Below are 13,032 nucleotides of genomic sequence, written 5' to 3'. Positions count from 1 at the left end.
AGTCACAAGTTTAAGTCTAGCATGGACTAGCACAGAGCTGTCTCAAATAAATCAAGGACAAGAGACGTAGCTCAGCAGAAGACTGTTCTAGCATGTACAAAGAATGAACCGAGAGGGGTTCAGTCCAGAACTAGCAGAGGATAAAAGAGGGGAGAAGGAAAAAAAAAAGAAGGGAAAAAGTCTGAGATCTATAACCTACATAGCAAAATTCAGACATTCACATATGGAGGAAAAGGAGAAAGGCTAGTAGGGTTTAAGTATGACCAAAATATATTATATACAGGTGAAAATATCATAATGAATTGTGTTATATATATAATTAATATATGCTGAGAAACTTTTGAATAAGGAAGCTAAAGTACATTACCACAAAGAACCAATGACACAAAAATCCAATTATGCAACCCGGGCAGTGACGGCACACACCTTTGATCCCAGCACTCTTGTGAGTTCGTATGGTGTGAATCTGTTGTTCTGATTGGTTAATAAATGAAGTTCTGATTGGCCAATTGCCAGGCAGGAAGTATAGGAGGGACAAGCAGAGAAGGGAATTCTGGGAAGAGGAAGGCTGAGTCAGGAAGTCGCCAGCCAGACACAGAGGAAGCAAGATGTGAAGGCAAAACTGAGAGAAGGTACCAAGCCACATGGCTAAACATAAATAAGAATTATGGGTTAATTTAAGTGTAAGAGCTAGTTAATAGTTAGCCTGAGCTAATGGCTGTGCAGTTATAATTAATATAAGCCTCTGTGTGTTTACTTGGGTCCAAGTGGCCATAGGAGCCAGGCAGGACCAGAAAAAATTCAGCTACAAGTTATTCCTAAGAGATCTCTAGTCAAATCTCTGTGAGTTCCAGGCTAGCCTGGTCTACAGAGCAAGATCCAGGACAGGCAAAAAAAACTGCACAGAGAAAGGCTGTCTTGAAAAACCAAATATTAATATTCTCTCACTTTCCCTACACATCTACACACACACACAAACACACACACACACACACACACACACACACACACACACACACACACACAATCTTTAGGGGGAAAAAAGGCAAAACTCCTAGAAGATCTCTAGTCAAATCTAATTTTTTCAGATTGTTATCTATCCAAAGTGTTAATCTGTTATACTCATTTAAAGTAAACAACATAAACTTTTAAAAAAAAAAGGGGGGGAAGAAAAGTCAGGTGGTGGTGGCATATGACTTTAATCCCAGCATTCAGGAAGCAGAGGCAGGCAGATCTGGGTTCAAGGCCAGCCTGGTCTACAGAGGGAGTTCTAAGACAGCCAGTGCTACACAGAGAAACACTGTCTTAAAAACAAACAAACGGGCCGGGCGGTGGTGGCGCACGCCTTTAATCCCAGCACTCGGGAGGCAGAGCCAGGCGGATCTCTGTGAGTTCGAGGCCAGCCTGGGCTACCAAGTGAGTTCCAGGAAAGGCACAAAGCTACACAGAGAAACCCTGTCTCCAAAAAAAAAAAAAAAAAAAACCACAGAGGAGGAGGAAAGCTAGGTACACTGATGCAAAGCTGTAATCCCAGCACTTAGTAGACAAAGGAAGGTTTCAAGAGTTTAAGAATAGCCTGATCTACATACATAATAAGTTCAAAACTAGCCCAGATTCAAAGCTAGACCTTGACAACAAATCAAGCAAGCTATAGTAACAAAGTCAGACAGTGGTTAACTTCTTCCACAGACATTATTAACATATTAAGTTTTACTATTAAAATAATACTTTCAGTTTGACAGGATGGCTCAGTGGGTAAAGAGCTTGTTGTTCAAGCACCAAGACCCCAAATTCTAATGCCCAGAACTCCTGTAAAACTGAACAAGGTGTCATAGGTCTATAATCCCAGTGCTCCTACAGTGACATGACAGGCAGAGACAAGAGCCAGGTAGCCTGTTCTACACAACCATAAAAAAACAACAGACTCTATCCCTGAAAGGATGGAATGCATGGACACTCAAGACTGTCCTCTGACCTCCACAGGCACACCATGACTTAAATGTACTAACACTCAGGCTGGAGACAAGTCTGAGCAGTTAAGAGAACTGACTAATGTTCCAGAAGTCCTGAGTTCAATTCCCAGCACCTACATAGCTGCTCACAACCATCTGTAACTGTAGTATCGTGGGATCCGATGCCCTCTTCTGGTGTGCATACAAAACACTCATATACATAAATAAATCTTTTTTGTAAAAAAAAAAAAATACACTCATACTGACACATATCTCCCCATGCACACACCCAAACACACAAATTTTACATCCATATACTGTGGAAAAATTTTATTTTGTTTGTACTTTTTGTTTTGTTTTTTTGAGACAGGGTTTCTCTGTTACAGCTCTGGTTGTCCTGGAACTCTCTTTGTAGACCATGTAGACCAGGCTGGCCTCAAACTCACAGAGAGATCTATCTCCCTCTGCATCCCAAGTGCTGAGTTTTAAAGGCATGCGCCACCACCCAGCTTTTTTTGCACTTTTAAAACAGGGTTTTGACTATTTAGCCAGACTGACCACAAACACATTAGCCTCAGTTTCTGGAGTGCTGCAATTACAGGCAGAGCCATCATGTCCCACTTAAAAAAAACTGTAAGAGCCAGAGGGACTCTCTGTGCATTCAAGGCCAACCTCTTCTGCCCAGTGAGTTCCAGGACAGCCAAGGTTAAAGAGACTCTGTCTCAAAAAAAATACAACATAACAGGAGCAAGGGTATTTTTAGTGTTTTTTCTGATTTTAAAAGGTCAAGGCCAGGGGCCAAAGAAATGGGTTAGTGGGTTAGGTTAAAATTGCTTAACTCCAAGGCTTAACATACAAGGCTGAAGAGCTAAGGTTCAATTCCCAGAAGACACATAAAGGTGGAAGGAAAGACCCAACTTTAAAAAGCTGTCCTCTTAACACCTACAGGACACATACCTACACACCTATATAACTTCCCACCTACCCATCCACCCCCTTTCTCTCTCTGAAACGTTTTTGTTTTAATTCAAAGCTAGCCATGGTAGTGCCTACTATACCCAAAAGCTCAGGAGAGTCAGGCAGGGACTGCAACTGTGAGCCTGGCCTAGGTTCACAGCCAAGACAGTCTAAAAAACAGAGTGAAGGAAGAGTAAATATAGTAAACCATGACTGGTATTCCTTGTGAAATCGGGAACAGCACCCCATAACCAAACACATGAACTTTCTTCAATAAAATAAATATTTGCATCCACTGAAAACAACAAATAATTATATGAGTTCAGGTCACTCTTTGCCACAAGGTTCATGTCAGACTCCGCCACTAAATGATGTAAGGGGTAGGAGCGATGGCTCAGGCTACTGTGCCAGAGGACCTTGGTTTGATTCCCAGCACTCACATGGCAGCTCACAACCATCTGTAATTCCAGTTCCAGTGAATGCAATACCCTCTTCTGGCCTCCTAGAGCACAGGGCATGCATGTGGTACACAGACATACATACAGGCAAAACACTTATAAATGTAAAGTGTTTTTTTTTTTATGTGCACTGGTGTTTTGCCTGCATGTATGTCTGTATGAGTGTATCAGAATTTGGAGTTACAGACAGTTGTAAGCTGCCATGTGGGTGCTGGGAACTGAACCCGGGTCCTCTGGAAGAACAGTGAGTGCTCTTAACTGCTGAGCCATCTCTCCAGCCACAACATAAAGATTTTTCAAATAAATAAACAAAGGATACATTTTAAGTTTGGTTTGGAGGTTGGCAATGTAGTACAGTTAGCAGAGTGCTTGCCTAGCATGTATGAAACCCTGAGTTTGACGCTCAGCACTTCACAGAAGATGTGCCGTGGTACTTGAGTGTACCCCTAGCACTGGGGAGGTGGAAACAAGAGGATCAGAACTTCAAGGTCATCCTGGCATAAGTGAGAAGACATATCAAGAAAACCCATGTCTGTATGACTGGGCTTGTGGTACATGCCTTTAATCCCAGTACTCATGAGGAGGCAAAGGCAGGCAGATCTCTGTGGTCTACTTGGCAGATTCCAGGCTGGTCAAGGGCTACTATACAGAGTGAGATCCTGTCTCAAAATATTAAAAAATAGAAAGGAAATAAGCACTGAGGTGATGGCTCAACTGGTAAAGTGCCTAGTTGACTGAGTATGAGGACCTGAGGTCAGATCCCCAACACTGCCTCCTGAGTGCTAGGATTAGAGGCATGCGCACAACCAGTAGTGTTAAGTTTCATAAAAGCAGAGTTTCTTTTGTCTGCTACCTTACCCCAACACTGAAGTAGTTTTTCTTTTCTAATGTTTTTAGATTTATGGAAAAGTTATAAAGCAGACTTCACCTAACCCTGCATAGTATTAGCATTACAAATAACCACCATTATGAATGAACACAGGTACAACATTAGCATTAACACCATTTTTTGCTTTTGTGATTTGATTTCAATTTTTATTTATATATTTATGTGTGTGCAGTGTACATAGGAAGTCAGAGGACAAGTTACAGGAGTGTCATCATCTTCTTTCAGCGGGTGGGCTCCAAAGACTAGAGCTCCTTCATTGCCTTCAAAGTTATCATGCCACAAAGTAAATAAAATCTTAGATTCAACTTTCACCAGTGTCCCCATCTATCCTTCCTTGTGTTTTAGGACCTTCATAAAATTCCACACTGCATTTGATTATTATCTCTCCTTTTTCACATTTATGTATTGGGGTTAGGGTAGATATATGCTATATCTTACAAGTCCAAGTCAGGACAATCTGTGAGAGGAGCTGGTTCTTTCCACCAAACGGTTTCCAGGGTTTAAACTCAAGTCACCAGGCTTAAAAAGGTCCTTTACTGCTAAAACATCTAAAGAGTCTAATTATTTCTCTTCAACCTCTCACAGTTCACAGTCTCTTTTAAGAATTTGCCCCCATTTTTGAAGATCAAGGACAATTTTATTAAGAGTTTTAAAAACAGGGCAAAGAAGTTATAAATCTCTTCATTTGCTCAGAAGGAGACAGAGAAAGGGAAGATATATTGCCATGTTTTTTGAGTCTGATCCCAAGAAAGCAGGCAGTATCCTCAATAGAGGCAGGCAGGCAGCTGAATAGTCAGGAATCAGCAGCATGGTGGAAAAGGGTTTAAGTAGAGCCTCAGATGAATGAAAAGACAGTGTCATCAGAAGAATGAAAAGACAGAGTGTCAGGGAAAGCATGCCTAGGCTTTGACCAAGTATCAAAACAGAAAGAAAACATCAAAATTACTCAGAAAAGCCAAGTGGTGGCGGCACACTCCTTTAACCCCAGCACTCGGAGGCAGAGGCGGATCTCTGTGAGTTCGAGGCCAGCCTGGTCTACAGAGTGAGTTCCAGGACAGATTGCAAAGCTACACAGAGAAACCCTGTCTCGAAAAAGCAAAACAAAGAAAAGAAGGAAGGAAGGAAGGAAGGAAGGAAGGAAGGAAGGAAGGAAGGAAGGAAAAAAGGAAGCAAAAAAAAAAAATTACTAAGAAAGGCCAGGCAGGGCTTGGCAGTTAAAGATGTTATTGCTCTTGCAGAGGACCAGAATTAGATTCCCAGCACCCATGTTGGACAGCACACAACTGTCTGTAACTCCAGCTTCAGGAATCTGATGCCTTGTTCTAGTTTCTGTGGGACCCCACATGCACATAGAGACACATGCACATAAAAAGAAGTCATTCTGAAAAGAAATGAAGCAGGCAGGCTACAATGCTAAATGATGGAAGTTTGCAAGCGACTGCATTATTTATTTATTATTTTTGAGATTTTTCATTAATTCAGGTTACCCTCAAACTCACTTTATTGTTGTTACCTCTCAAGGAATTATTTGCTGATTTGAGTGTTGGGATTACAAACATGTGCCACCATGTCTGGCTTTGAATGACTATATGATTAATTTTGTTTTGTGCGTTTTTTTCTTTTTTAAACTCTGTATTTGTTTGTGTGTGTGTGCATTTCACAACCCACACATGAAGGTCAGCAGTTAACTTTTGGGGAGTTGCCTCTGTCCTTCCACCTTGCTGAGACAGGGTCTCTCAGTTCTGCCTTCCTACTGCATCCTCCAGATTACTGCACGTCCCAAGATTACATATTCTACTGTGTCTGCCTTCCACTTTGAAGTACAAGTGCAAGGATTACTCAAGCCGTTTCTTTCCATTTTCTTTTAAGATTTATTTATATGGAAAAAGAAAAAAAGGCCAGTGGTGGTGGTACATGCCTTTAATTCCAGTACCCCAGCACTGAGGAGGCAGAGGAACGTGCATCTCTACGAGTTCGAGGCCAGCCTGGTTTACAGAGTTCCAGGACAGCCAAAGCTACACAGAGAAACCCTGTTGGAGGGGAGTATTTATTTATTTAGTCAGGTGTGGTGACACACATCTTTAATCCCAGCACTTGGGAAAACAGAGGTAGACAAATCTCTGAGTTTAAGGCCAGCCTGGACTACAGAGTGAGTCCAACACAGCCAAGGCTACACAAAGACAAAAAAAGAAAAAAAGAAAAAAAAGAAAGAAAAAGAAAAAAGATTTATTACTTTCATGTGTATGAGTGCTTGCCTGTGTATATGTGATAGATATATATCATGTGCATGCCTGCAGAGGCCAAAGAAGGGCATCAGATCCCCTGAAACTAGAGTCACAGAGAGTTCTGAGCCACCATGTGAGTGCTAGGAGCCAATCCCCAGGATCTCTGCACAAGTAGGACATGGTTGTTAATCACTGAACCACCTCTGCAGCCCGCTTTGACTTTGAAGAAAACTGAGGGCCACTGAGTCTGTTCAGGATGTAGAAGTGCTTGCCCCTGTAAGCTGGTGACTCGAGTTTAATCCCTGGACCTCACTTATGATGAAAATAGAAAAGATTCCAACAAGTTATCCACTGACCTCTACAAGTTAACCATGGCAAGTGGATGTAGAAGTGCTTGCCCCTGTAAACTGGTGACTCGAGTTTAATCCCTGGACCTCACTTATGATGAAAATAGAAAAGATTCCAACAAGTTATCCACTGACCTCTACAAGTTAACCATGGCAAGTGCACACAAACACATCATACACACACACATACACACATAAATTTTTTTTTTTATTTTAAAGAGAACCAATTATTTTGTAGACTATCTTTCAATTTGCACTTGTCTAGTTTTTTTTTTTTTTCTCCCAACAAGAATGAGGGTATGCATATTTGGCAAGCATGTCAGAGAAGATATCATATGCTATATCCTTACTGAGAAATATCAACAGATGCATGATATGAACTGTCTCATTAGGATAATGAAAAGTTTTGACATTTAGTTATAATGCTGTCTACTAGGTAGCTTTATCATCATCATCATCATCATCATCATCATCATCATTATTTTGGTTTGAGATCCTGGATCTCGCTCTGTAGACCAGGCTGGCCTCGAACTCACAGAGATCCACCTGGCTCTGCCTCCCAAGTGCTGGGATTAAAGGCATGTGCCACCACCGCCCAGCAGTATCTCTACTTTAAATTTACTATTTTTCCACTTGACCTTAATACAAGAATTTAAGATTTATTTTTAATTATGTATATGTGAATGTCTATGCATAAGTATATGAGTGTAGATGCCCATGAAGGCCAGAGCATTTCATTCCCCTCTCAAGCTAAAGGTTGAGAGTTGCCTTATGTTGGTACTGGGAATCAATCTGGGTCTTCTGCAGAGCAGTATACTCAGGCCAGAGGGATTAAACAATTAAGACCACTGGCTACTCTTCCATAAGACCATTCCCAACACCAACATGGCAACACAACAAACCAGTCCCAAGAGTTTTGATTCTCTCTTCTTGTATTTAAGGGCACTCCATGCATACACGTGGTATATAAACATGTAGGTAAAACACCCATACACATTACATAAATAAAATCTAAAAAATATAATAAAAAACTTTAAAGAGATCATGCTCTTCACCTCTGAGCCATCTCTCTAACACTATATACAATTAAAATAATTTTCTTAAAATATACATCTGGCAATACCTGAGGAGGCCAGAAGGGGGAACTGGATCCTCTATAACTGGAATTATAGACAGTTCTTAGCTGGCCAGTTAGGTGTCAGAAAGGAACCTGGGGTCTCTGAGAAAGAGTAGCCAGTATTTTTAACCTCTGAGCCATCTCTCTACCCCCACTATAAACTGTAATGATGTAAATTTTATTTGTATTAACAGTATGCAAAAGTCCTGTTGTTTAAAGTTTTGCACACCTTCACTTTTGTCAATAAATCTTACCTTCTGGGTACAGTAAGGTACACCTAGACTACCAGCAGAGACACTTAAGCAAGAGGACCCCGATGGACTAAACAGTTGAGACATTGTCTCAAAAACAAAAATTGTCTTTTCTATAATAATTACTATACTGTTTACTTATCAGTGACTTTTTATCCCTTCTTACCTTTTTTTAAATTTGTTAAATGAAATTCTACTGCAAAGAGGTGCTCTTTTTCCATTATGTATTTAATTGTCCACTATTTCTAGCAGTATGGAACTTATAGGAATTTTGTTCTATGGTTTGAAAGCTAGTGATTTCATTCTCAGTGTCTCTGTCTCAACCTCTCTACCGTCCTTCCTTCTGTTGGTGAAACTGGCCATGAGAAGCTCTGTCATGTTGGCTTCCAGGTTCTTCTGATATAATCTACCCTTGTTTTGAATACTTCCTTACTACTGACAGAATTTCTTCAAAAGCCTAGCTTTGTTATATTAGGGAATGGCACTTAAAAGAATGTTGAAAGTAGATGTGATCACTGCTGCTGACATCACTGCTTCTAGGGCTATTTAGTGAATAGTACTATAAAAATATTAGTTTAATCACATATTTGTACTTCTGCATCTACCTATCAATACTAGAAACCTCTGACCTCACATTAATAAGTGAGTAATCCAGCATACAGCATTCATCTTGTCTTTCTTCATTTCCCAACAGTGAGAAACCTGGGTCTCATACTACAGTTCCTAAACTGTTTACTTAGTAAGAAATATACAATGTTGGGTGTGGGGGTGCACACCTATGATCTCACACCTGAAAATTTGAAGCAAGTAAGACAGACTGTAGTATATAGAGACTCTGCACACATTCAAACGTGCATGCATACCACCTGCACACACAGAGTATATTAAAAAAGCAGTGGATAAATGCTAACCTATGACCTTAAACTAAATTACAGAATAAATGTATGGCTTTGTCATGTATAACTATTTTTTTAGAGGAGTTTTGTGTCTGTGTGTGTGTTTTTTCTTTTCGAGGATCCTAAAGAACTGAGTGGTAGGGTTGGGGATTTAGCTCAGTGGTAAAGTGCTTGCCTAGCAAGCGCAAGGCAAGGTTCTGTCCTCAGCTCCCCCCTGGGCAGGCGGGGGGGGGGGGGGGGGGGGGGGGGATGATAGATGGATATTGAGTGGTAGATTGTATTCCCAAATACTTTGTCCCTTAGCCAAACCCACAACAACCTACTGTCAACATGTCCACTAGAGTGACACATTTGTTAAAATCCATGAACCCCAATGACACACCATCATCCAGAGTTCAATGCTTCTGTTAGGGTTCAGTTTTGGTGTGCATGCTGTAGGTTCAAAGAAAGATGAAAGGTAGCATCATACAAAACAGTTTTATTGCCCGACAAATCTGATTTCCTTAAGAGATGACTCAGAGGTTAAGAGCACGTGCTGCTTTTTGGAGGTCCTGGATTCCAGAACCCACAAGGAGACTTACTCCAGTTCTGGGGAATCTGATGCCTGACTCTGGGTTCCACTGCATACACACAGGCACTCTCATATACACAAAGAAATAAATATATCCCACATCTTCATCTCCATTCGCTAACCTCTGACAAACATGATCTTCCCATCTCCCAGCTTGCTATTTCCATGGGAATTGGAGTCATACAATATCTGGCCCTTTCAGATTGTGTTCTTTTACTTAACAGTAAGCATGCAGGGTTCCTTCCATGTCTTCTCCTGGTTCCACAGTTCATTCCTCTACAGAGCATAACAAATATTCTATTGTCTACAAACGTCAGCTTATTCAAGTTCATTCTTTTTCAAGGCAGTACATAGTTAGTTCAAGACAGTCCAGCCTGGACTACCTGAGACCTTGTTTCAAACCAACCAACCAACCAACCAACCAAACGAAAGATTATTTAGGTTCTAAATCACTTTTCAGTGTGACTATGTCATTCATTTCTATGAGAGTCATGTGTTATATTTTATGTCACAATTAGGGTCTTCTCCATACTCTATTTGGTTTTAATTATTTGGTTTTGCTTTGCTGTCTTCCTTGCTGGGGTGGGAAGCGGGGAGACAGTATCTATAGGATACATTACTATGCAAACACCTAGCTGACAAATTGAGATAAAAGAGAAAGCTGGACTCAAATTCTGGAAGAAGCTTCCTTTCCTTTTGTAAACTAAAAAGATCTGAACCTGTTTACATAAAAAGAAACTGTGAAGTGTTCTCCTGAGGTAGGAAATACACCTCAGGAGTTCTCAAACTCTGAGGTACTTTGAAAGTATAAGAGTAGTTCTCAGCCTGGTGATGGTGTTTTGTCTGCACGAATGTCTGTGTAAGGGTATAGAATCGTCTGGAACTGGAGTTACAGACAGGGGTGAGCTGCCATGCAGGTGCTGGAAATTGAACCAGCAACTAGTGCTCTTAACCTCTGAGCTATCTCTCCTACTCCTTACTACTTTTATATGGTAAACATAAATATTTCAAAATAAAAATTTCAAGTTTGTTTAATCAATTATAGCTTTGTTTAAAACATTAACTTATGATTTTTGAAGCTTTGAAGACTACATGATTTTAAATGTCCATGCTCTGAGCAGGGGATGTGGCTCATTTGTATATGTATATATCTACCACACAAGAGCCCAAGTACTGCAGAAATTGGACACAGTGGTATGAGCCTATACTTCTAGTATTTGGGGAAAGTAAGTGAACGTTCTAGACTCTGAGGCCAACCTGGTAGACAACAGCAGTGACAAGCCAGCCTAGGTTACATAGTGACAGCCTATTTCAAAGCAAAACAGCAATCTAAATGTATCTATCTCTGGGAAAACAGTCTGGCAAATCACTGAGCATTCTTATAATAAATTACATGCAATACTTAGCTCCAAAGTATATGCAATCAAAGTGTCCTTAAACAGCTAAAGAATTACAATTGTAATATGTGTGGCCAATAAATAAATAAATAAATAAATAATTTTCTTCCGTATTTTTACTATTTTCACAACTTGAATGATAAGGGAATTTTATCAATGAACCATACAATGAAATACATTTATGATAGGTATTAATTTACCTCAGTTGTATTTGCTTCCGTTTCTGCAATTCTTGGTTTCTGAGTTCTTCCAAGCGTCTGAGTTCTTCTTGACGTCTCATTAGATCTACAAAATATTACTACATGTTACAATTTTTTAACCTTCCTTTTCTGTGCATTCACATTCAAAAGTGGAATGTCTATTGCTGGCACATATAAGAGCTAAGGTCCTACTGCTTTCTTATTATTTTGTTTCAAGGATTTATTTTTATTTTATATGTATAAATATTTTGCCTGCAAGTATGTGTGTACAACATGCAGGGCTGGTACCCAAGGAGGCCAGAAGAGGGTATCAGATCCCCTGGAACTGGAGTTACAGACATCTGGGAATCGAAGCTGGGTCCTCTAGAAGAGCAGCCAGTGCTCTTTAACTGCTGAGACATCTCTCTAGCTACCTCTTTTTGTTTTCAATCTTAATCTTTTGTGGTTTTTTTTTTTAAGATAGGGTCAAACAACCTATTTACGGGGTCACCTAAGACCAAGAAAAAACACAGATATTTACATTACGATTCATAAAAGTAGCAAAATTATAAAATAGCATAGAAAACATTTTATGTCTGGGAGTCACCACAGCATGAGGAACTGCACTAAAGTGTCGCACCATTAAGTTGAGAATTACTGCCCTACACCAAACTAGAACCCACTATGTAACCCAATTCACCTTCCCTAGCTTCAAAAGTGTTAAGATTATAACTATGTTTGGTTGCTTTGAGATAATGTTTTGATACATTATGTAGTCTTGGCTGACCTCAAACTTGGGATCCTCTTGCCTCCCTGTCCAGAGTTCTGCAATTGATTACAGGCATGCAATACCATATGCAACTTCTATGCCACTTTAAAGAAATCAATAGAGGGCCGGGCGGTGGTGGCGCACGCCTTCAATCCCAGCACTTGGGAGGCAGAGCCAGGCCTGGTCTCCAAAGCGAGTTCCAGGAAAGGCGCAAAGCTACACAGAGAAACCCTGTCTTTAAAAAAAAAAAAAAGAAATCAATAGAGGATGAACATTAGACAGTCGAATGATGATCATAAAGTGAAACCTAAACAAACCTATTTAAAATAGGTTAACACTTCTATACAAGCGTGGCGTGGTGGTACACCTTTAATCCCAGCACTCAAAAAGGTAAGTGATCTCTGGGAGTTCCAGGCAGCCAGAACTACATAATAGAGAGACCTTGTCTCAAAAAAAAAAAAAAAGGATTTCTGTATAAGAAAATTATGATTGGAGAACATTATATCACCTGGGTACTTGGGAGGCAGAGGCAGGAGGATCTCCATGAGTTCCAGGTCAGAGTAGTCTATATAATGAGTTCCAAGCCAACCAGTACTACATAGTGAGATCCTATCCCCAAAAGATAGACAGACAGACAGACAGATAGATAATAGATATAGATAGACAGATAAATAGATAAATAAAGCATATATATGTGTATATATGTGTGTGTGTGTCACACACACACACACACACACACACACACACACACACATATAACCACAGAGAAAATCTAAGAATTGGGCTGGAGATATGGATCTGTTTAAGAGCACAACATATATTGCTCTTGCACAGGCACTGAGTTCTGTTCCAGGTACCCAAATGGAATCTGTGTAACTCCACTCCCAGGGGACCAGATGTCCTCTTCAGGACTTCTTGGGCACACATATACTTGGTGCACAGACATACATGCAGACAAAATAACCATACACTCAAAAATCCTTAAAAAAAAAAACGGAAACTATCCAGGGAGTGGCTAGTAAAG

General features: G+C 40.3%; 1 protein-coding gene across 3 annotated transcripts in view; it reads right to left on the bottom strand.

Annotated features, from left to right (window-relative positions):
- Pspc1 (paraspeckle component 1) overlaps nucleotides 1–13,032 on the bottom strand; it is a 93,168-nt gene that overhangs the window by 56,987 nt on the left and 23,149 nt on the right. For all 3 annotated transcript variants that reach the window (XR_009381246.1, XR_009381247.1, XM_059273580.1), the window contains exon 5: nucleotides 11,261–11,345. Coding sequence is in view for 1 of the 3 variants with exons in the window: in XM_059273580.1 (XP_059129563.1) it covers nucleotides 11,261–11,345 (85 nt within the window). In the remaining 2 variants the exon portion in view is untranslated. The remainder of the gene's footprint in view (nucleotides 1–11,260; nucleotides 11,346–13,032) is intronic.

The sequence above is a fragment of the Peromyscus eremicus genome, chromosome 9 (assembly GCF_949786415.1).
Source record: "Peromyscus eremicus chromosome 9, PerEre_H2_v1, whole genome shotgun sequence".
In the NCBI taxonomy this organism is placed as follows: Eukaryota; Metazoa; Chordata; class Mammalia; order Rodentia; family Cricetidae; genus Peromyscus; species Peromyscus eremicus.
This window is presented reverse-complemented; position numbering and strand designations above follow the sequence as displayed.